The 25,934-nt window shown below is 45.1% G+C and overlaps 1 protein-coding gene across 1 annotated transcript; it reads right to left on the bottom strand.

Moving 5' to 3' along the window:
* Window positions 1-3,816: 3,816 nt before the first annotated feature.
* On the bottom strand, window positions 3,817-12,785 carry GBX1 (gastrulation brain homeobox 1). Its single transcript, XM_066585126.1, has 2 exons — window positions 12,371-12,785; window positions 3,817-4,504 (listed from the first exon to the last, which is right to left on the bottom strand). The coding sequence occupies exons 1-2, from the start codon at window positions 12,783-12,785 to the stop codon at window positions 3,993-3,995; spliced, it is 927 nt and encodes a 308-aa protein (XP_066441223.1). The 3' UTR covers window positions 3,817-3,992.
* Between the last annotated feature and the right edge of the window lie 13,149 nt (window positions 12,786-25,934).

Genomic DNA, 25,934 nt, shown 5'->3' with positions numbered 1-25,934 from the left:
CAGTGTAGATTCAAAGGGCACCCTGCTGCTACCATTTAGCAAAAACACAGTCTAGTTCATTCTTTGACACCTTCTGATACCTCCTGAAAACAAGTGAACTGAATGCATCCATCTTGGCAGGTGCTTACTGGTCAATCCCAAGGGATTTTCCGGAAGTAAATAATAGCTTGTAAATGATGGCAACGCTGTGCTCCAATCCTTAAGGCCCATTTACACGGAGCGATTATCGCTCAAAAATCGCCATTGTGCACTTTTCGGGCACTAATGGCTGATCGTTAAATTCAGGCCAAACTAAAAATCATCTTTCAGCCTTATCAGAAGTTCTCCATAGGAAGTGCTGATAGCATTGTTTCCCCCTGGAGAACAAAGGAACTGAAAGCAGATAAGAGCCTTCCGGCTATTAACTGCTTTTAGCTAAAGGCTTCATTTGCACACTAAACTATTAATTAGCTACTTCATAGTTTGAGTGATCATCGCTCCATGTAAATGGGCCTTTGTGTATTATGATAGTGACCTTCGTACATTTTTTTAGGAATGAACTACGATCATACAATAAAATTTAACTGAGAATTTTGATAATGTTTTCCAGTTCTCAGAAAAAATTATGACCTTCCACACCAATAAGGAGGCAAAGTTGAACCTTGCTACACCCCTATATAAAGTCCAGATGAGTCCTTTCCTCCTTGTCAGTAGCAGATACCATCAGAGACAAGTGGCATAATTAGTTTTCGTTTTCCTGCTTACCGCTGATGGGATTAGCTATGGTTATATGGTCCTCATACAGGAGTGCAGATTTAAAGTGTACCTAACATTTCAGACAACTTATGCTCATTTAATAGGCTTTGTATGTCTCATCAGCCTTGTACTACTAGTACTAGTGTTTCCAGTGGCGCAATAATATAGTGAAAGGGATGGGAGTTTGTCACAAGTCCTATACCAGCAGAGCCAGACAGCAGACAGTTGCTTACAGGACCTGTGATGATGTCACTGTCGTGATCAGTCACCGAGGCTCTGAGCTCTGCCCCTGTTCACACGACTGTGACATCATCATACGGCTGCTGTCAGGCTCTACATTTTAGGACCTGTGATGATGTCACTGTCATGTGATCAGGGACTAAGTTCAGAGGCCGGTGACTGATCACATGATGGTGACATCACATGTACCTCACTCAGTTACACATCACTCACAGACAGGTGATCATTAGTATTTTGGTACTTTCATTAAAAAAATTGTTTTACCACTGTAAATCAGGGCTGAGGATATTAGGACGTTTTATCAAGCCGAATGCACACGACCGGGTCGGATTTCGCATGCGGAATCCCACAGTGCAATCCGACCCTGTGCCTGTCCAGTGACCCCTGTGTACCTGTTCGGATTCTTCTTATCTATATTGCGGATGAGCGCAGTACAGATAATGCCGTGCCGTTGCTAGGCGATGACGAGGATTCCATGCCCTTTCCGCAATGATGATAGCGGAAGGGCCACGGGTCAGACTGCTTCCATTAACTTCAATGGAACCCATATGTGCGGAATCTGCACAGAATCGCAGCATGCCGCGATTTCTCCTTAAGCGGAAAATCACATTTGATTTCCGCTCGTTTAGAGGAAATTGCATTTTGCCATAGCATGCTATGGGCGGAATTTGCTGCGGAATACGGAGGCGGACACCCGCTCCGTATTCCACAATGCCAATCTGCCCGTGTTCAGGCGGCTTTAGCTGTGGCAGAGGGGCAAAGCTTAAGATCAATCCAATAAGAATTATACTTTGCCTACAGCAGACTGGAGCCACATAGAGGGGGAAATTTATTAAGATTGGCATTTCAAATACCGATCTTAACAAGGTTCTCGCAGGTGCACGATGCGCTTACTTAGAAATGTACGCCAAATCCGATTGGCATTCACTTCTGGTAGAATGTTACGTTAGTTTCTATTATAAATTATGCATACACATATTGTCTAGGGCAGCACCGCCACCTCCCAACAAGCCACCCTCCCAGAAGACATTTGGCGTAAGGTGGCGCAGACAGCAAAATGTTGCAAACTCTTGCACAGATCCCCACTTTTTGCGCAACAATATTGAGTCTTTGTTGCACCAGAGAAACTGGCGTAAAATCTTTTCAAATTGTCTACAACATAAAAGTAAGTGCACATACCAGGTTAGGTAAATATAAGATCAGTAGAGGCAGAGCCTGTACACAGTGATTGCAGATCTGAGAGCTGTGTGAGTGCAGAGAAGCTGAGCATATGGAGAAAATCCCTTCCCCACAGCTAAGAAAACTTCCTAATGTCTAATTTACTACAGAAGTTGAATGCCTAATGACAAGCAGTGGACTGCAGAGGGGCTGCAGTTTACAGTGGTAAAACAAAACAATTTTAATGAAAGTATGTTACAAGATTGATGAGACAGACACGGGCTATTAAATAATTAGATATAAGTTGTCTGAAAAGTTCGAAACGCTTTATGGTCTATAGACATGTCACACTGTTCTTAGAATTAGAATTAGAGGTAAGGGACTCCTGAAATCAACACTATAAGGCCTCTTTCACAAGGGTAGTATTTGGTCACTATTTGACTATTTGGTCACTATTTTGCATTGGTATTTGTAAGCCGAAATCAGGAATAGAACCTACAGAGAGGAAACGTATAATGGAAAGATTTATGCCCCTTCTACTTTTTGGACCCACTCCTGTTTAGGGCTTACAAATACTGATGTAAATTACTGACCAGAATACGGCCGTGTGACTGAGCACTTGGTGGATTACAACAGTACAACTATTTTGTTTTGTATGTTTGATGCAATTAGTGATACAGATCAGGACAGAAGAATGAGTCTGAGGACAACCATTTACATGTTACAGAGCAATATATGATCATTTCATGTATGGACGGTCAGTTTACACCAACCATAAACAATATTTTGTGAATTTACATGAATCTTTACATATTGAGATATCGATGATTTACACGGAGCCTACAATCCATCTCAGGATTCTATTTGTTGATTGGAAGAGAAGTATATAAGAATGTCAAAAGTATTAGATACTGTATTCCGTGGATCAATTTGATGGTTATCGATAAATGGGTTGAAGGTGACCCTCAAAGAGACAAGATCACAATGGAGCAGGTTTACTAATTCTGTCCAATAGATAGACAGTATAAGCTTTAAACCAGGGAGTCTGAAGAGGTGCCAAATCTATGGTAGTGGCTCACGCTGTGTGATAGATTTGGTTCATCGTCCTAGACATTGTAAGATACTTTTGTCTAACTTTAGACCACCTATGGGTTGGTTTACTTTGTGCCAAAATTGTGCCGCATGCTGTCACATTTTAAGAGGCACTCCTCCCATTTAGCAACGCTCTTTTCCATCTAAGACACAATGCATGTATGCCAGTTTTTTCGGGGGCCAATTAAGGCAGAATTCTTGGGCATCTAACTAAACAAATCTCCACCATAGTCTCTCCTCTGCTGCTTTCTCATTTGTGCCTCTTTCTTATGCTTCCCTCTTTAGTAAGAGGGACCTAAAACAAGCAAAGTAACCAGTCCCACCATGTCCGTGGAGCGGAGTACGGCCTTTATTTCAGTTCTGTAATATTTGTTGTCCCTTGTAAGCAGGCCCTTGAGATGTACTATAATCACACACACTGGACATATATATCACTGCAGGGAGGGGAATGTGCATTAAAAAGGAAATCTGTAGAATATGAAGAGAAAGATTAGAAAAGAAGTTGGGGCACCTTTACTTCTCAGTTCCTGATATTTGTAACACATTTTCTTTTCTATTAGTCTTTTACACAGAGTTACATGGACATCCACTGGCACGGTCCAATATGTCAGATATGCAGGTCCATTGGCACTCTAATGTCCTGGTTTATGGTAATAAGTTAAACATTCCCGAGTCCATAGGTTCCTTTCATTTACATTTGTCCTTTCCCATTTATTATCATACTTTTCACATCTCCACATCTAATCATTTGTGAGTGTTCTGCCCCTCTATGGTCGGGCGCTATCCATCTGTTGGGTCCTAACTGTGAAGCGGTTGACATGCACAGGGATGGGTACCACAATTTTAGGGTTCCGAACAGGCTCACCTGCACGGCTGTTGACATTCCCAGCTTTGATGCGTTTCCATTTTGCTCTACGGTTCTGGAACCAAATTTTCACCTGTACTTCACTGAGTTTAAGAGTGTGGGCAATCTGAGACCTCTCTGTGAGGGACAGGTATTTCTTACAGTGGAATTCCTTTTCCAGTTCCAAGAGTTGTTCGCTGGTGAATGCTGTTCTGCGTCTTCGACTTTTCCCAGGAGTTCCTGCTCCATCTCTGCTTGGGTCCTGAGAGGTGTTCTTTCCCTTAACTCTGGGCCTTGTTGGGCTATGCCCTTGATCTGCAAGGTTCTCATCACAGCTCTCTCCAGAAGTCTCTTCTTCATCATGGTCACTGCATCCTGGTTCTGAGGTTTTTCCTCCAATCTTTTCTTCATCTGAGCTGTATATTTTGGAGTCTCCTGTAAAATAAAGAAGCAATGGGGTAAATATAACAAAACTCATGGAAAGCATCACAGACTACAGTTGGAACAGATCTTTTTTCTCGTGTTTCATTTACATATTCAGTGATCCCTCTCCATACCCCTTGTTTCCTTGTGATTTGTGCCCTTTATCAAGGTCAGTAGACAGAGCGGGTCACAATTCTCCTGCACTAGGAACAACCCTAAGGCAACGTGAGGCAACTGTTGGACTAAAATCTGCTACAAGTACCTCAAGAGATGGCTCAATGTAAAGTTGTATATGTCTTATTCATGTAGTCTGTATTTTGGTGCAAGTATGAACAGATATTGAGTGTTACATCTAGCAGACATAATTCGAAAAGTGCAATTGTGCATATTCTGAGGGGGCAAAAAATCAGAATCTGTCTCATCCTACAGTGAAGATATTTTGTTCTTTAAGAAAGCCTCAGTCCACATCTTCGGATTGAGTTGGACATGCTGGACTATTCATAAGAGAAAAAGTTACTCTCTAAAGGAAACCTCCTCACGTGTCTGCCTAAAGTACTGACTCCCTCCTGATGTACTAGTGTGATGTGAACATTTGTCCAGGACCCTGTGGACACCAGGTTGGACCTTCTCCAAGGGTACAGGATTAATGGTCTTTATGAGTGTCAAGCATTAGAGTAGGGGTTCTTTTGGACGGTATGATAATCCTTCGGTCTAAACGACGAATGAAAATCGTTTGCTTTCCGCTCTTCGTTCATTTTATGCAGGTATAAAAACCATCGTTGGCTTGTTCACTTATCGTTCGGTTTAAACAGCAATCGTTCAAACGAGTTGTATTAGCAAATGTGAAAGACGGAACGAACCAACGATGCATTTACCTGTCTAAACAGCTTCCATGAGAGCAAACAAGCTAGCGGTGATGTTACTGGCTTGTTCAAATAGCAATCGGCTCATTTGAAAGGACCCTAAGGTTACTGTCACAGTGAATGCATAGTCTGTTTGACCCCGACATCTGCTGTTGGCGGCCAGTTAGAAGACCACTAAAGACATTAGATCCTTGGCCAATCAAATAAAAACTCCACAAGGAGATAAAAGATCCTAGAGATCTTGTATGGTACCTCTAGAAAAGTTAGTGAATCTAAAGCCCAAGGCCTATAAGTATGTCATGCCACCAATGAATCATAGAATGCTAGAGTTGCAAGGGACCTCCAGGTCCAACCCCCTGATCAGTGCAGGATTCACTAAATCATCCCAGACAGATGTCTATTTAACGACTTCCATTGATGGAGAACTCACCGACGTCACCTCCCGTACAACCTGTTCCACTCATTGATCACCCTCACTGTCTAATATCTAATTTGTGTCTCCTCCCTTTCAGTTTCATCCCATTGCTTCCAGTCTTTCCTTGTGTAAATGAGAATAGGGCTGATCCCTCTGCTCTGTGACAGCCCTTCAGATATTTGTAGACAGCTATTAAGTCTCCTCTCAGCTTTCTGTTTTGCAATCTAAACATTCCCAGATCCTTTAACCGTTCCTCATAGGACATGATTTGCAGACCGCTCACCATCTTGGTAACTTTTCTCTGAACTTGCTCCGGTTTGTCTATGTCTATACAAACAAGAAACTCATATGGAAGGATAGAACTAGCAAGGTAGCATCTATAGCAGCAATTAGTGCCTAAAAGACACCTAATATTTAAAGGGAACCTGTCACCCGGAAAATGGTTTCAAATCTACACTATAGTGTTAAGCGGTATAACAAGCAAGGCAGACATGACTCTATACAAATAAAACTTATTTTTGCACTTTGCAAAAAATTCTACTTTGCAGGTTGCGCGCTGGCTATGCAAATATTCTGCTTCGAGTCAAAGAGGCGTCATCACCCAAACCCAGCCTCCCTACCCGCTTGCTGCCATCCCCTTTGTATTGATGTCAGTGCTGGTAAGCGCTGGAATCTCATGCACACACTGCACCTATCATGCCGTGTATTGCTGACTTCACCTTGATTTCACCAGGTGCAGCGTGCATGCACTGCAATACACGGCAGAATGGGCACAGTGTGTGCATGAGATTTCACCGCTTACCAGGAGGTCCGCGGTCCATCGTCCACAGGCCAAATGGCCAAGACACAGGAGAAACAGTGAGGAAGCTCAACAATTGTAACATTTACGCAACGCTCAAGTGAAGGATGCACGGGCACCGAGCCTGCTGGCACCATATTTCTATAACCGTGCTATGTGGCGCTACCTATCAGGCTATGTGATTTTGCACAGCGTAGCCCGTCTCCTCCTCCCTTTTAGCTTTATGGGTTTTCTGAGACCTAAAAAAAAAAATATCATCAAAGGCCTTATGCTCACGGTACGCGTGGATTTCTGCAGCGGAAGACTTGCGAGTCGGTGCGGAAATTATTCCTAAATACTTGCCGGCGATCGCGGATGCGATCGGTTTTCCGCGCGGGTGTACGCAGATGCACAGCGGATCGATCGTCCGCGCGGGAAAAAAAAAATCACAAGCCTGAAGTGACTGCTTTCCCCCTCCTCCACATCTCCCTGCTTGGTCTCCAAGCAACCAGAGAGGTATCTGCCTACAAATCCGCAATTAAATTGCAGATCGCTCGCTTCCATAGAGATCAATTGAGCCCACCCGCATGGAAGTCGCGGTAAAATAGAGCATACTACGATTTCTTTTCCGCACATGGAATCTGCAAGTCCAATCCGCATGTGTGTGTGGAGCTGAGGAAGCTGCATGCTTTCCTATGGGCGACTAGTACAGTGGATCTCCCGCGCGGGTGCTGATCTCTGATTCCGCAAATCAAATCCGCCCGTGTGCATGAGGCCTTAAGATAAAGAAAAAGTGAAAACTCATCTATCCCGGCGGCTCCCCGTCCAGCGCTGCAGCCCTGGTGGCCGCCGCACAGAACTTGGAAGACGCTGCAGGAATTTATATGCCGATCATTGTGCACATTACCGCTCAGCCACTCGCAGGCTTCAGTGGCCATAGAAGAACCACCGCTGAAGGCTGCAAATGGCTGAGCGGTCACTTGTACAATGATCGGGTTCTGTGCGCTGGGCTCTGGGGCTGCAGCGCTGGACGGGGAGCTGCCAGAATGGGAGAATATTCAACTTTTCTTTATTTTAAGGCTATTAAACCTTTTTTTTAGGTGCAGGAAAACCCCTTTAAGCATTGGATATAGGGGGGAAAGGGGCTTGGCTATGCTGTGCACAGTCACATAGCTGAGAGGCAACCACGCAGAGCAGCATTATAGGGAGAGGTTTAGAGGGGCCAACCAGCAACACTCACAGTGGCGAGGAGGGCCTCTGGTACCCCCTGGTGTAGTGGCCCGGTTGTAGTTGTGACCGACCCTATAACTACATCACTGGAGAGGGGTCACCTTCTTGAGATCCTTCCCTATGGACCATAATGCAGGAAATCGTCTGTCCATTTGAATGGCTACCATCAAATGCAGTGTTTCCCAACTCCGGTCCTCAAGGCACCCCAACAGGTCATGTTTTCAGGATATCCTCTGGTAAGTAAAAGAAATGAAAAAGGAGGGTGGAGCAAGACCCAGTGAGGGTAGTGGAATATTTATGGAGTACAAAGAGTTTTCAATGATTGAGTATTTTGAATGGTGGAGGTGCTGCCAACCAGATGACGCTCCACCAGTGTGGGCGTAAGTGTAGCGAAAAGGATGTGAAAAGAACTGGTATGGAGGCGCAACACTCTAAGCTACTAGAAGATGTAGATCAAAGTCCAATGTGTGATGGTGAAAGCACTTCTTTTTTATTATTTTTTCAGAAATTAAAAACCAGCAATGGAATACGCGTTTCGGGGAAGAACCCCTTCGTCAGTTCGGCTGGATAGGACAACAGGATGCCTAGGGGTGACACGATTCCAAAGATGTATAGAATGTGTCGGAGGCTTTAAAGCATTTTTTTTCTCCCCTGTCCTCCTGCACACAGGACCTCCGACACATTCTATACATCTTTGGAATCGTGTCACCCCTAGGCATCCTGTTGTCCTATCCAGCCGAACTGACGAAGGGGTTCTTCCCCGAAACGCGTATTCCATTGCTGGTTTTTAATTTCTGAAAAAATAATAAAAAAGAAGTGCTTTCACCATCACACATTGGACTTTGATCTACATCTTCTAGTAGCTTAGAGTGTTGCGCCTCCATACCAGTTCTTTTCACATCCTTTTCGATCCTATGGTAAGAACACCTGTGGCAATGTCTGAGGCACTGACAATAATTACATCACCTGTGCAATACTGAGGAAATCCTGAAAACATGACCTGTTGGGGTGCCTTGAGGATCAGATTTGGGAAACACTGATCTAATGCTACATTATGACTGCCAGATTCAGGTTCCTCTGGCAATAGCCGTAGATCGTCAAAGACAGCGATGCTAAAGGATCAGCTTCCATTCTTGAAGGGTTTATTTTCATGAGAAAGCATATAACATTGACTAAGGAAGGGGAGACAGCGGAAGGGGCAGCGAAAGCATGAATGCTGATCCCTGGGTGCGGGAGGACAAGGTGGGACGCTCCCTATAATTCATGCGCGGAAACCTGTTCCTGTTATAGTAGTGACTATAAAAAATAAATTTACCTTCTAAGAAAAGAGGAAAAGACGGCGGAGACCCAAATAATTTACATCAGTTGCTTATGATCTGAATTCTGTGGTTGTTGTGGGGCACTCTCCCAAGTTTTGCTACTCCCAAGTGACTACTTGTTACTCCTTGCGCAAATTTGTGCACCCCCCCCCCCCATTGACTTCTATGGGGACCTTTGATGTGCAAATACACCGAAAATAGAACATGTTCTATTTTTTTCTATGCACCACCAAAATGCATGCGCAAAATATGGAAATGTGAACAAACCCATCGAAATGAATGGGTGCTAATCTCTGCGTATTGTGCACACAAATACATCCATGTGAAGCCGGTCTTAGACAGATTCCTGGTACGGACCCATAGACTTTCATTGCTCACATGGAGACCAATGAGCCTCTGTAAGTCCGTCCCAGGGCTCCATGTGAACTCAGGGGTGTAAAGTAAAAGGAAGTGTGACTCTTGATTTAGTAAAAGGACTCCAGTGCAGTAAAAGTGAGAAGCCATGTAGATGCTGCCTGCTAACCGCCTGCCGTACCTGCCGTCTCACCTGTCCATCACACAGCTCATCTAACTGACTGATTGTAGAGCAATGACCTCCAATATTTTACTGCAGGATGAAACATGGCAGATTATTATATCATTCCTCAGCCTCGCCCAACAGATGAGACTGATTAATAGGGTATGGCCCCACGGTGTGCTATCCGCATACAGCCAAAACTCCGCCCATTCATGGTGGTCTATTGACCATTTAGATGCTGCGGCCGAAAATGATGCAGAAAATTCTGCAGCACAATCTGTATGTTCTCATCCCCATTACAAAAATGCTGCGTTTTGTGGTAAAATGCATGTGGTTTTTTATTTAACACGCGCATCAAAAACGAAAACATGCGCCAACGTTGCAGAATATGCTGTCCCTGAATACCGCACCAAAATCTGCATGGCTAACTGTGGATTTGAATGCGGAATTGCTGTCAGGATTCTGCTATTTTCAATTCCACAACAAAATCCATATATTAGAGCTGGGGTCACACAGGTCAGAAATGTCGCGCAATGTCTGCAGCGGGACCACATGGAAATTCCACAAGAAATTCCATTTGGCGCGAGTTTTGAAGCAGCTTCTCAGCCTGTTTTTTGCTACTAAAATCTCCCCCATAGAGAGGAGAGTCCGCAGCGGAAACTGCGCCAAAATTGACGTGTCGCGGATTTGAATTCTGCGCCCCATGTTAGTTTCTGCATGGCCTGTTCGCAGCGGACTGTGTGACCGATATTTTTGCGAATCTCGTCCACTTTGCTACTTAGTCTTAGTTTTAAAAATGCATGCAGAATTTCTGTGCGGAAGGTTCGCACGGAAATTGCACACCATTTCCGTCCCACGTGACCCCAGCCTAGCAGTGCAGATTTGGGGGCTAAATATTCTGCAGGAGGGAATATTGTGTAATATTGTTGCAGAATATTCTATCCGTATGAAAGGTCCATGACAGCCAGATTGCAACTGTGAAACAGCAAGTCACTAATTTCTTGATTGCGCCGCCCCACATTGACTTCTATGGTAAACTTTGGTGCACAAATATGCAGAAAAACGGAAATTTTTTTTTTCTCCTTTTGCGCGTGATGAAAATGTACATGCCAAATATGGGGATGTGAACAAACCCGTAAAATTCGTTCTCTGCGTAGTGCGCACGCAAATTCGCATGCAAATACGTCCACGTGAAGCCGGCCTAAAATCCACACATGGATTTGCTGTGGATTCTGCGCAGCGGAAAAAGCTGCAGTAAAATCCACACCATTTGGAGCAAATTTGGACACGGATCAGTTGCAGATTTCAAGTCTGCTGTGAATCAACATCTGCGCCAAATGGTGCGGATTTTGACACAAATTTTGGTGCAAACACACGCTATGGATGTACCCCGATGATGTGATTGAGGTGCGTTAAAACCACATCGCTGCATAAAAAACTGCATGGGGTTTTATCGCAATGGGTTGCTGTTTTCATTGCAGTTCTAGTAAAAACCACAACTGCTTCAAAAAACAGCAAATTCTGGTAAAACCACATGCAGTTTTTAAATGTATTTCTTATGTGGCTTTAACCGCACTGTCTGACAGATGGGCGCATTCAGACCGTAAGATCAAGCAGCCGTCCTTACCACAATTATCATTTTGCGGTAATTGCCGTAAAAACTACGACTTGCTCACAACTAGAGATGAGCGAACGTACTCGTTTAGGGCGATTTCGCAATCGAGCAGCGCTTTTTTTCAAGTAACTGACTACTCGAGCGAAAAGATTCGGGGGGCGGCGTGGTGGAGTGGGGGGTAGCAGTGGGGGACAGGGGAGCTCTCTCCCCCCACTCCCCTCTGCAATCCCGCGCCACCCCGGCGCCCCCCCAAATCTTTTCGTCCGAGTAGTCAGTTACTCGAAAAAAGCGGTGCTCGGTTGCGAAATCGCCCTAAACGAGTACGTTCGCTCATCTCTACTCACAACGTCTGAATGCTCCCTTGGCTGTAATCAGACAGTGCAGGTAAAACCGCATGAAAAAACAGCCTGTTTGCTGCGTTTTTCGCTGTAGTTGCGTTTTTATGCAAAACCCGCATGCGTTTTTTCACAGATAGTCTTCCGTTTTTAACCTCACCTCCACCGCACATCACAGTACAGCCTTAGGGATGCAGGCCGGAATTAGGACGCACCACAAGTAGCAGCAAATTCTGTACCAAAGTCTGCAGATTACCTGCTTTTTGTTTTGAAGTGGGATTGAAAATGGCTTAAAACTTGCCTGTAATTTTGTGTCAAAATCCGCAGCAAGACCTTCTGATTTTGACATGAAAATTCCGCAGCTGCGGATTTGGGTGCGCCCTGTATGCTAATCGTGGCCCTTGTGAAAGGTCCCTTAAGCTACGCTACAAAAATATTGCTGTCATATTGCGGTCCATAGGAATGCGTGGAGTAGTGAGGTCTTTTTTATTGGACGAAATTTTGGAATAATTTTTTTTAAAGTAGCAGCTACTTTTCCCCTCCGTAGAGGAACGTGAGAATGTTTCATTAAAGCAGTGCTCTATAGTAAAAAGCCTTACTCCAAAAATTCCTAGTGTAGTCCTTGCCTTATTCTGTTGACCTTGCCGGGCTATGTACAGTTTTTGTTGCCCCCAACCAGAGCTGAAACTTTGTTTGCCCCTTTTTGGTCTAATTCTTCATGGTCATGTGCCTTTTTACCTGCCATGATTTATTTTTGCATGCAGTTTTACATTCGGACTGTCATCTCAGGTGTCCCCATCACTTACCTGCCAGGTTGGGGTAGGATTCTGAGTAGTTTGTTTCTTCGGGACTTTTCTCCTCCGTCTTGTGAGATTCTTGTCTGTTTCCTTCTGCAGAGTTTGGAGATCCACTTTGAGGTTCCTGAGCATAAAATCCATCGGGCAAGTCTCTGAAGCTGGGTAGAGATGTTGTGAGAGCTACCATGGAGGGAAGCCCCTGACCCAGACTGGCACAAAAAGTGTTATTCAAGCGTTCGGTGTAGGAGGACATGGGACCCATGGGAGGCAGCGGAGATGAAGGTAAACTCTGAGGAATCACTAGAGGTCTGTAGGGCATGAACATAGGGTACCCAGTGTAGAGAACATGTCCCGGTCTTACTGCTGGGGTCCCAATCAGAGAGTCTATGGAGAAGGCGCTGCCCACCCCACTAGGTCGATGCATTGTCCTTATTGCCCTCCAGTGGGCAGTAAAGGGGGCAGACATACAAAAAGGTCTCTGTCTGCGAAAGTAGCTGTCAGCATGTGAGCAGCTTGGTGTCACATCAGGGGAGGGTGATGCTGGGGGGAGGCTCTGCTCATCTATCTTCACTCCTTCCGCATCACTTCTTCATTCAACCTCCTGTGATCTCCCTGCCTTTTGGCCAAGGAGGGGGTTCTGCACAGGGGGCATTGAAGAGGGTAAGGAACCAACCAGAAGGAGAAGAAATTATCATGCACTTCTATCTTCTAAGGGGAAGCCGAGAATATTAGAGAGATACTTGTTGTCTGAAGATATACCCCCTGGTGTGCAGGAAGAGGTGATTCTTCTTCTCCAGAGACCTGATCCTAACCGAAAGATACCCCCTATTGGGTTAAGTGATAGCCCCTAGTAGGCGAAGAGATAGCCCTTGCCTCGCAGAGAGATGCCCCTGGGTTGGCAGAAAATTACCCCCTGCTCTGCCTAGAGCACCCCTGTTTCGCAGGGAGTGCGAGAAATTGTGCGAGCGAGGGAATGATGGCAAAGTCGTTTGCTTTAAAATGCATCAAGCTACACGTGCAGATAATCGTGTCCGTTTTTTCCTCATTGATTGCTAATCTTTCAGCGGACTGTACCAGTGAATCGTAGTGACTGAGCGATGATTTGTACGTCTGCGTAAAAAGAATGATGGAAGATAAGTGAATGAATTATCACTCAATGTTCAATTGTTGGCCATGTTTAAACTGAACAATCATCGTTCAGAGTCCCATGATTTTTTAAGTCGCTAATCGTTCTGTGTACAAGGGTCTCGAGAAGCGGAGACAGGAGGTATATGAGATTCTCATTATCACTATGAGGCTCCTTCACACGGGCGCATTTGCGTGCGCAATACGCAGAGAATAGAACCCATTGTTTTCATTGGGTTTATTCTCATTTCTTTTTTGAATGCGCCAAAAAATAGGACGTGCTCTATTATTGTGCGCATCTGCACACTGAAGGTCCCCGTAGAAGACTATGGGAGGTGCACAACGGGATCTGCAATAAGCTGCACAATTCCGTGAGAAGATGAACACATCTGGAAGGCATTAGGCTTCGCGCACACGGTCTGATTTTTGTTGCAGAATCCGGAGCAGGCCATCAATAACCCTCTATAGCATGCTGTGGAAAAATGATTCCTGCACACGAGCAGAAACCAATTGCTGTGTCCGCTCGTGGATGAAAAATTGCAGCATGAAGTCAATGGAAGCCGTCCAACCCATGGCCCGTCCGCAATTGACAGTGCGGACGGGCCGCGAATTGCGCGGGAAAAGCAGGAATTTAAAGCAAAAATCTGTACTGCACATGTCCAAAGGCGAGCCGTGCGGACCATCCGCAGTGCAGAAAAAGAAGAAAAAAAGCAGGTACGAGCGGATGCCAGACGGGCACAGGTTTGGTTCTGCTGCGGGCTCCCGCATGCAGAATCCAACCCGCCCATGTACATGCAGCCTTAGGCTAAAGAGAAAAATATGCTCCGCTGAGGTTGTGTGAGGGGGTCATGAATTTACGTAGGCGATTTTTGAAATTTTGCGTTGCGCAATGCACAGAACTCACTCGTGTAAAGAACCTCTTATGTTAAACTGGCGTATTTAGATGGGCAATTTTTCTCTTGCAGCAATGCTCGAGATGGAAAAATCTCAGTGTGGCCTAATATTGGGCGATTGTGCGCAAGGATCGCTTATTATTCCCTATGGAAATTGAAAAAAAAAATCGCATTGCACGCACATGTAAATGCAAGGTTCAAGCGAATGCGATGTCACTATTGAAACAACATACGATTTTCATGCACGTGAAGACGGCAGGCGCAGCGAAGAACTGCAGGTTTAAGAGTACGATATCGCTCCGAGTTTCAGAATGACATCGCACTCGCCCCGTTGTAGCGCCATTCATTCCAGAGCGCTGTACACGTGAGAAGGATTTAGGTCCATACAATAGCATAAAGCAAGATGACACCATGAGTGACAGACTGCTACAGAGAAAGACAGTCTACAAGGAAAGGGAGAAAGAGGTGCCAGGATTTATGTAAGGCCTTGGGAAGAGAAGACATACTGGCGGGAAGGAGTGTGAGGATCTTCTAGTCCCATGTGCTTGGGGGATTTCTTTTAGGGTGTATCTGCACGGGTGATTTTCCCCACATGAGTTTTGTGCGTTCTGAGATGTACAGAAATCCCACGGGAAAAGAACCCATTACTATTGAACGCTTTCCAATCCACTGTCTGACGTCTTCCTACATTCTCATTGAAGCTTGCACAGCTCCAATGTCAGAAGATGTCCGACAGGGTATTCTTACCGTCGATTGCCAGCCACTCTGGCCTCTCTGGCGCACACACACTGGCTTTAGCCAGCACATGGCACCGTTGTATAACAGCAAATTGAGAAAGCCTTTCAGGAAACTCTGAATGCGAAATTGGATTGGAAGGGGTTAATGGATGCATTGCAGCTCTGCGAGAAGAAAAATGCGAGAGCAAAATTGCCCTATTTTTGGGCAATTCTGTTGAAGAATCAGCCATTCTTACCTATGGGGATAGAATAAATTCACATCGCGCTCACATGTACATACGACTGTAATGTGTTTTTGCTCCCATTGGGAATAATGGGTGATTTTCACAGGTGTTTTTCCTGTGTGTGAAAATCGTAGATGCAGCAATGTGAGTGCGACGCAATTTTTTCACAATACACATCGCACTCGCATATAAATCGTGGGTTTGTAAGTGTGATGTCGGTCTAAGTTTCTCAGACCGATATTGCACTCGCCCGTGTAAGTGCACCCTTATGGAGGGGGGTTAATGGGAAGATCTTGTTATCCTAGGACTGCGCTATTTCCCAGCCTACAACCACAGCAGCAGCATCCAGAGCATCTACATTACAGCGAATGTTATCATCAGCATGGAAGGGTCTTCACCACATAAGGCCCAGTGTTCACGGGCGGATTCGATTTGCAGAATACACGCAGGAGACCCGCAGTTCCAGCCACCCATAGGGAAGCATGGGTGTCCACACTTCAATTTACACATGTGGATTTGTTTTCCGGATTACGCATGCTCTATTTAGGGGAGATTCCTTGCGGACAGCGTCCATTAAAGTCAATGGAAGCCATCCGATCCGCGGCCCGTCCACAGTTGAAAGCAGGAGTTTAAAAAAAACCTGTACTGCACATGTGCAACGGCCGACACTTCCGCACACATCCGCAGTACAGAAAAAAGCAGACACAGACAGGTACGCAGGGTGGCCGGCAGGGTTGGATTCCGCTGCGGGTTCCCACATGCAGAGACTGACCCGCCCGTGGACATGAAGGTGCTCTTACATAGGATGACTGTCCGGCAGTAGCGCCCGTTACAGTGACTACCACTCCCCTGCTTTCACACAGCTGCGATAGTCGTTCACTAAATGAAGGAGCCGGCTAGAGATCTCTTCTGGCCGTCCACCTCCTTTCACATTGAACAGGCAGTCTTTCAAAGATGATAGCTGCCTATTTACACTGAGTAAAGGCCCTATTACACGCAAAGACAATCTTTCAAACAATTGATAGATTGTCAGTTTTAGCTATCATTTTACATAAAGTGTTAATAGATACTAATGTCCATTAACACTTCTTTAGCTTCATTTGCATGTAAAAAGCCCTCTGGGAGCTGTTTGCAGAGACAGCATGTGGTCTGAGCTCTGCACACAGCTCCATTGTTCTCGCACAGGCTATCCGCTGAATACAATGTAATATCCAACTCCCGTGGAGAATGCAGCACGCGGTCGCTGTTATCTCTAAATGATGGATTTTAAGCTCACCTTAAAATCATCGTTCAGCCGAAAAGTAAACGATGGCAGCATTTACACGCAACGATGATCGCTCACATGCCATTGTTTGAATGAATTTTGAGTGATAATCGTTGCGTGTAAATGGGCCTTAAGAAGTTGCAACTAATGAGCAATTTCTCGCTCAGTATCTTCTTGGGTCCTGTTTTTACATGGGACGACTGTGAGTTAAAATCTCTCGTTTGGGCGATCAATTTTTCAGCCGATAGAGTCAGCCATGTAAAAGTAACCTAAGGGTCTATTTACACCAAATGGTTTCTTGTTTGAACGAGCAAACGCTGTCAGTTCATTCGCGCTCGGGCAGCCTGTTTATACAGCCAGATGCATTGTTGGTTCCTTCAAATGAGAAATCGTTGAGTTGTTCACATTCGCTGTATAAGTGACTGAGAGGACCGAACGATCGGTATGTAAATTGAACGATTAGTCAACGAGCCAACGATGATTTTCCTTCTTGCATAAAATGAATGATAAACGAAACGCGAACGATTTATCGTTCAGTCATTGGCTGCATTTATACTGAACGATTATCATTCATTTTCGCTTGTTTGAATGATTTTTTTGAATAATAATCATTCCATTTAAAATAGCCTTAGGTTGGGAAGAGACATCTGTCATCAGCACCGCTGAGGGCCATTTACACGTAACGATTGTCACACAAAATTCATTCAAACAAATGAAACCGCTCGATGATCGTTACATCTAGATGCACAACCATTGTGCACGATTTGCTTACTTTTCGTTTGTCGCTGGCTTTTACCCAGCATAAAAACCGTTGTTGGTTCGCTCGCTTCTCACTGCGTCTCAGAATGGAAAGCACTGAGCGAGTAGGGAGCGATACTCAGTGCGGATCTGCTCTGTCTAAGCATTCTGCATGAGCGCAAACAACTAGCGGTGACGTTCAGCCGGCAGTCGTCCCGTGTAAACAAGGCATTACTCTGCAGCATGGGGTCCTGTAATGATGGGAGTCAGAAATTGGGTGTGAAATACGGAGATTAGATTCTGGGCTCAAGTAGAAAGGGGTGATGGGAGTGATATATAGTGTGTAGGATACAGGGATTAGATTGTGAGCTCCCACGGAGAAGGATGATGGGAATGATACATTGTGTGTAGGATACAGGGATTAGCTTGTGAGCTCCTAGGAGAAGGATGATGGGAGTGATACATTGTATGAAGGATACAGGGGTTAGATTGTAAGCTCCTTCTGAGAAGGATGATGGGAATGATACATTGTGTGACATATAGAGATTACATTGTGAGCTCCTAGGAGAAGGATGATGGGAGTGATACATTGTGTGACATATAGAGATTACATTGTGAGCTCCTAGGAGAAGGATGATGGGTGTGATACATTGTGTCACATATAGAGATTACATTGTGAGCTCCTAGGAGAAGGATGATGGGAGTGATACATTGTGTGTAGGATACAGGGATTAGATTGTGAGCTCCCACGGAGAAGGATGATGGGAGTGATACATTGTGTGAAGGATACAGGGATTACATTGTGAGCTCCTAGGAGAAGGATGATGGGAGTGATACATTGTATGAAGGATACAGGGGTTAGATTGTGAGTTCCCTCTGAGAAGGATGATGGGAATGATACATTGTGTGACATATAGAGATTACATTGTGAGCTCCTAGGAGAAGGATGATGGGAGTGATACATTGTGTGTAGGATACAGGGATTAGATTGTGAGCTCCCACGGAGAAGGATGATGGGAGTGATACATTGTCTGGAGGATACAGGGATTAGATTGTGAGCTCCCACGGAGAAGGATGATGGGAGTGATACATTGTGTGTAGGATACAGGGATTAGATTGTAAGATCCCATGGAAAAGGATGATGGGAGTGATACATTGTATGAAGGATACAGGGGTTAGATTGTAAGCTCCCTCTGAGAAGGATGATGGGAATGATACATTGTGTGACATATAGAGATTACATTGTGAGCTCCTAGGAGAAGGATGATGGGAGTGATACATTGTCTGGAGGATACAGGGATTAGATTGTGAGCTCCCACGGAGAAGGATGATGGGAGTGATACATTGTGTGAAGGATACAGGGATTACATTGTGAGCTCCCACGGAGAAGGATGATGGGTGTGATACATTGTGTCACATATAGAGATTACATTCTGAGCTCCCAGGAGAAGGATGATGGGAGTGATATATAGTGTGACATATAGAGATTACATTGTGAGTTCCTAGGAGAAGGATGATGGGAGTGGTACATTGTGTGACATATAGAGATTACATTGTGAGCTCCCACGGAGAAGGACGATGGGTGTGATACATTGTGTCACATATAGAGATTACATTATGAGCTCCCAGGAGAAGGATGATGGGAGTGGTACATTAGGGAAAATTTGCTAAACTCTGCACTTCCTGGATATATGAAGAGGTGCACGTCTCTTCACCTATTGGGAACATCCCAGCTCCTCCGTGCGCCTTCTCAGAAATGTACGCCACGTCCAACCTAGAATACAATTCTGGCCAGTTTCTGGCATAAATGTACATATATCTATTGATCCCTTTTTGGAAAGGGGTGGGGCGGGCGCAAGCAGTCACAAATTTTTGTGCAAATACCCGTTTGTGCAAAAAAAGTGACTTTTTATGGCAGAAAGTGGCCTAAACCCCTTTATTACTGTGCCCCCTTGTGTTTGAGATTCAGAAATTAGATTGCGAGCTCCTGAGGACAGTGATGGTGGGAGTGATACACTGTGCCTGCAATACAGTAATTAGCTTGAGAGCTCCTGAGGAGGGAGGAGGATGGAAGCAATACATTGTGTCAGGGATAGGGAGATTAGATTGTGAGCTCTTGGGATACATTTATGAGATATGGTAATTAGATTGTACGCCTTTGGGGACAGAGTTGATGAGGTTTTTTGCCATTTGTCTGACATATTACATGGTCTTCACTTGCGCTCAGTTAAACATTTTATGTTTTTTGGGGACATTTCCTGTTCCTATAGTTAAAATATAGATCTCCACAGATATGGGGTAAATATGGGATAGGAAATGTATCCGTTGTGAAATGAGAATAAAGTACATTTTTCTGTTGATTTTCTGTCCACTGTGGTGGAACGCAGAATAGAAAACGTACAGTCAGGTGCTGCTTGATTCGAAGAAGGTTTACGTGACAAATTAACCCTTGTTTTCTCTTCTAGCGATGTCCGGTCATGCACCAAGTCCAGTTGCCTCCCTATAATTGGTCCCGAGCAGTGACTGATTAGGGTTGCCCCTACTATCTGATCCTCATTGCTGCACCAAGAGCTCCCGGGAGGTTTGCCATCATAAGCATTTAATCTCTGGCTCGTTGGCGACTACAACACTATTTTGACCTCATCTTTTGTTGGCGTTGTGGCAGTGGCAGTGCAGGTGTTAATTGTAGGGCACTGCCCCCCTCTCAGTGCTGATTTGAGTCTTCCTGCCTCTGATTAGGCCTATTCAGCTGCCCGTCTGATTACTGGAGAGGGGGCTCCGCTGATTAGCACAGAGGGTCAGAGATGCTAATTATCACAGTAATTACTGACAAGTCTGGTCGCCCTCACAGGACCTCTGTCCGTCTGACCGTCCACATTAGGCTGGAGAACCGCACCATAGAAATGATTGTGCTGAGAATCAGTTGAGGAAAGTTTCTGAAAGTTGTTCGGTAGTGGAGCATTACCTCCTGAAGATTAATAATGTTACTATTTAATATATAGATTTAAAGGGGTTGTCCAAAGTAATATTTTATGTCGTTTTGGGACCCATGCCCAAAACTATATGAGACCAATGTACTGACTGTGGCGCCAGGGTGCCGTGGCACAGCATCTGGCAGGTGATGACACCAGGTCTTCTGGCTTGGCGTGGTCCCGTAAACCTGGCACATGGACTTCTAATGTATATGACGTCCCTGTTGGGTTTCCTATTGGCTTCTACGGTCATGAGGGTAAACAACCCACATGACCACTACAGACCAAGTAAACAGAGCATTGGAGGACGGGGGCAGCGGAGAGGTGAATCTTGGTGGGGTGGTTTATATATGAATCCCAACACCTACCAGTGTTTAATAACTCAGAAAATGCCTTTAAAGGGGTTATGCCAACATTAAAAGTTATTCCCTGTCCAAGGATAAGTTTCTTATTCATGGGGGACCAACCACCATCAATCCTGAAAATAGGGGTCCCTAAGGTGTGCAGCAGCAATTAAATATGCGCCCTGCTGCTCCATTCACTTAAGACCTCATGCAGACAGACAAATTTGAATTAAGGAATCCAGAGCGGGCGTCCGCCTGTGGATTCCGCAGCAAATACTGACCATGCAGATAAACGGAAACCAATCGCGGTTACTGCTCGTGGTTGAAAAATCGTGGTGTCATGGTGGATGATGTCCTGCGAAGATGTGGGAAGGTACAGTTGGCTGTCATGATACATAGAAGGATGCCAGATAGAGTGGAGAACTGTTGCAGCCGTTCGGAGGTTCCCACCTTGCTTTCAGGCCAGACCAGAGTTTAGCAGTATTCCTACCTCTCCTGGAGATGAGGGGTGTGGTGGTTGCAAGAGTAATGTCAGTCATCACCTGGTGCTGAGTAGCTCTGCTCCTATTTAAGCAGTGCTAGCATTGACCCCAGTGCTGGTCAATGCTTCAGTTGCCGCTGGATAGCTGCTGAGGAACACATCCTGGTTGAAGCTCCTCCGTGCTAGCTAAGTTCCTATATCTGTTTTGTTTGGTTTTCTGTTTCCCTTTCTTTTTGTTCTAGGGCTCCCTGATAGGGACTTGTCAGTGGCCCAGGCACGAGTTCGGGTCCGCACCTATCGGAGCGATCGGCCCGCCGAGTAGGCAGGGCCCCCTCCCGGGTTAGGGGTTTATGGGGAGAGGATTTCCCGTAGTTTTATGTTTCCTTTGCACAGTTGTGCCATTTTGTTTGTTTTGGATATTGCATGTCCGGTTGGACGCAACAAGAACATTGCATGATCCTCACTGGGAGAGTTATAGAAGTTGGGTGTTGTTTCCACCCTTGACATTGGGGTGTAGCAGTATGGCACATTGAGGAGTTTGCTGAGACAGTCCAGCAGGAGGATGATGCAGTGCAGTAGTGCATGTGGGCTGAACTACGGACAATAATCCTGGCACATATGGCCACTGCTGGAGCTGCCTAGAGTCTGGGAGGGAGCAATATAAGGTTTTATATAATCCCACTTGAAGGTCAATCCACATGATTTCCAGCGTCAAAATCACGTTGTCTCTTCAAACATTATTGTAATAACACTTGACGAAAACCTGGATAAGATTAGAGCCAGTTGCTGTGGAATTGTTGTTATGTTCACACATAGCAGAAATGCAAATTTTCTGCTGTGGAAAATTCCACTGCAAATCCACAGCATTTTGACTTGAAATCAGCTGCGGATCCGTTTCTTACTTCAGCCTGCCATTTGTGATATAGAGACTGTTAGGCCGTCAGGCAAGTTGTTCTGTGCGTTTGGCCTTAGATCTATATTCAGCATCCAATTTTTTTATCCACTGTATAATCCCCATGCAGGCCTTGAGTAGTTGGAATGCAGTTATAAAGGTTTATCACCTTTAACCCCTACCTGTTGATATTCACATTTAGAAACGGCCATTGCCTCACCTTCCCTGGACAAGAGCCATGCTGTGATGTAAATACCCCCTTTTCTTTCTTCGCCTACCTGTATTTGTTTGGGTAGTATTAGCATGAAGATGCTGAGTTGTATGACCATGCACTTGTTAATGAAGTCTTAGAAAAACCATTCACCTAGCAGAGGGCTGCTTGTAGACACGCCAGAGCCAAAAATTCAGATGAGGGAAAATCTTTTAATGAGGGTTAGTGAGGGTCCTAGCCTTATCTGAAATATATATTCAGAATCGGGCAGCCCAGCTGAATAAAACGCACTGACACACGTTTCAGTAGAACCCCGGAACCCCCTCGAACTACGTATCCCCATACTTGGTTATAATTCACGTGCCATGCTTGATATCAATGAATCATGACCAGAAATATGGCAGGCATATATTCCCGATTGGAGGACCTTGTGCGGAGACATGACCAAAATGGGGAATTATGATTTTTCAGAGCTCATACGAATCCAGCCCTCCCCTCTCTGAATGTCCTAAAAGGCTCCGTGAGGAAGTGTGTTCTGGGAAAATGTTAAAACTAAGGGTCGCAGAGAGATCCATTGTCAGACCACGGAGATATGCAGCTGCATATGGACTATCCCGTTTTTACTTCTAGGAAATCCACCAATCAGACCCTTTTGTATCCCAAATTCTGGTAACTTACTTTTATTTTCTCCTGCATATCCTTATACTCCCGTATAACATCTTTTTCTGTATATTCTAGTACATATATATATATCTGTACTGCTAGTCTTTTTCTAGAATTAATCGACAATTTATTAGTTAAGCCTTGTCCGTTTTAAAACGAATCATATTTCCGAAGATTGTGTTCATAATCCATAGTCTGGGTCCCAGCTTCCCTTAACAGCTGGTGGTGGCAGCATGTATATGTGCGTGGCATTGTAGAGCACTGGAGTGCATTAGACTGGACCAGTTGGTGATTTGAGCTTTCACTTTGAATGCTTGCAGAAGCCCGGGAAAGCTGGATACAAATCAGCCTGTATTCTAACGACTTCAAGCTTGCAATCTCACTAGAATGATTGATTGAGGCTCTGCCGTGATGGTTGGTAGCTGCAAGTGCGCTCGGAATAGTCGATCCGTGAGTAGTTGTGACAGAGGCGGGATTGATAGGTATCGTCCCAGTCCACTCCGCACGCACGTGACACCATTCCTCTCAATTGGTGATCAGCAGCCCCCACTGCAGCGTACAGAGCAGCCCTCACTTGTCAACTGCTACTAAGCACTGTGACTGCTAGTCAGGTGATGTGGGAGTAGGGCATATCACCTGACCGGCATCCACGCACTTAGTTGCAGTTGGCTGGTGAGGGCTGCTCCGTTTGCTACAGTGAGGGGCTGCTGATTGCAAGGTGAGAGGAACGGCAAGCCAAAGTCAGTTGCAGATCTGCCCCTCTGCTGTCCTAGGATGATTCAGGCATTCAGAGACATTCTGACCTAGAGGCAGAGATTATAGAGACTGTGTCTGCAAATCTGTCAGCCTTTGAGCATAGGGATCAGCCAGTGAAGACAGACCCTCTTTCACATCCTAGTACCCCTGTTACTACTAAAGCTCAGTACCTAACAACAGGCAGTGGATTGTAGAAGGGCTGGAAGGGAGTCTCCTAGTGACCGCCACTTTAATCTTGATTTATAGTGATAATACAGTGATAAAACAATAACATTTTTAATAGAAGTACATTACAAGATTGATGAGACACATAGAGGCTAAAAGTTGTCTGAGAAGTTAGTGCTCCTTAACATCAGTTTGGGGTACATATACATTATTGCTTAAAGTGGTTTACCAGATCAGCATAGGTCATCAATACCTGATCGGTGAGGATCTACCACTGAAGATCCTCGCCAATCAACTGTTCGCTGGGTCAGTGTATGGAGCTGGAAGCACATAAGGCTTCATTCACACGAGGGCAGTTCGGTTGCAATAAAAACCGCACCAAAAGTGCATTTGCAATTCTGTTTTTTTGCCACATTTTACTACAAACATAGTAAAAACGCGCATGGTTTAACCAATGCACTTTTTGGTGCGGCTTTTATTGCAATCGAACTGCCCCGCGTAAATGCCGCCTAACCGTACACTTTGCAGTGGCCCAGCATGGTATTGCAGGCACAAGTGAATGGAGCTGTACCTGCAATACCACGCCAAGACGCCTGCATGCAGGTAAATGGCACATACTGTTCATTCTATGCTGTATAGAGAAAGTGAGATAACTCCATAAATGTGAACACTTAAGACCCACTAGGGAACTTTACAATATGATCGTCTGATCGCTTATGTGTTGCTATAGTATACTCAGACAATCTGTTACTTTGACAGTCTAGTAGCGAAGCCAGGCTTGGGGGTCTTTGTTAGACACCAACCTAGTATGACAATCCATTTGTACACCACAATTGCATTGTGAGGGTGCTGATGGGGTGAGAAAGCCCCCTTCCTCTAATTACTTCACCTTGGTCGCTATTGACCTCTGGATCTAAGGGGTTATCAGTGATCCTGGCCATTGCAGTGAGAGTCTAGCTGTTCATCACCTCTGGGCTCCTGAAGTGATGGGACGAGCACAACTTTTCAGCCTGCATTATCACCGTAAAGTAATAGTAAGTCAAGGTGCGCCAACTATCTCATCACTACTAAGTACTATTATGTCAAGGTGTAGGATGGCCAATGATATGGCCAAAAGTAGTGCCAATGTGCTTTTAGGAGGGTTGAACCATCCTCAACATGTGATATTAGTTTACCTTTGTTGTAACTTTTGTAGCCATCATTGGAAGTTTTGCTGCTGCCCCATCTGTGGGAGGAGTGTAAAGAGGCAATCTTGTCTGCTCGGAGTCATAATGGCAATGGGGGGGGGGGGGGTCAAGCATGAAGTCATCTACAGCCCAGACAGTGCAGGGAGTGGATGTGAACACTGGGGAAGAGAGAAGGTGCAGTGAGCCCTGCAGCAGGAAACTCCGCTTTGATATCGGACAGCTCCCCAGTTGAAGAAGCTGCGCTGTACCCCCTGAGTGGTGCACTGAGGACATCTAGTGGCAAGATAAAAAATTGAACTTGCAGATCTTCATGTGTGTGCTGAGATTGCCTCCTTTCTCTCCTACTTACCATTGAGGATGCTTTGTCAGGGTGCATTCACATATGCTACAAATGCTACCAAAATTATGCAAGATTTACAATACAAATAATGTGAAGGAGATTACAAAAATCTTTCAATGGTGTGGAATAATTCCAAAATTAATCTGCAGCTTTTGTAAAAAAAAAAAAAATAGGACATGTCATGACGTTATCCCGCACCGCGATTCGGAAAAAGATCGCTGATGTATATGACCCCATTCAAAAGAACGCGCAAGTCTCGCGCGATTTTCATGGCTATGTGAAAGCGACCTTAGGGCTAATTCACACGACTGTATCCATAAAACACTGCAGGAGTCCCACAGCGTTTTACCAGTCTCTCTGAGCCGGCAGAGACCGCATAGGGCAGCAAGTGCACTGCGCATGACCGCATATCGTATGCGGTTATGTGCAGTGTGACTTTGTGTTTTTTCTTTTTAATTCCCTGCTAGTGGGGTTGTGTATACAGAAGTATAGGGCTCACGCTGCGTGGTACGCCAAGAAATAGAGCATGCTGCCATCTTTTTCTCGCTCGAATCTACACGTAGTGTTTACACGCTAATGTG

Source organism: Eleutherodactylus coqui, chromosome 12, assembly GCF_035609145.1.
Source record: "Eleutherodactylus coqui strain aEleCoq1 chromosome 12, aEleCoq1.hap1, whole genome shotgun sequence".
In the NCBI taxonomy this organism is placed as follows: domain Eukaryota; kingdom Metazoa; phylum Chordata; class Amphibia; order Anura; family Eleutherodactylidae; genus Eleutherodactylus; species Eleutherodactylus coqui.
The sequence above is the reverse complement of the archived record's forward strand: the minus strand, read 5'-3'. Positions and strand labels throughout refer to the sequence as shown.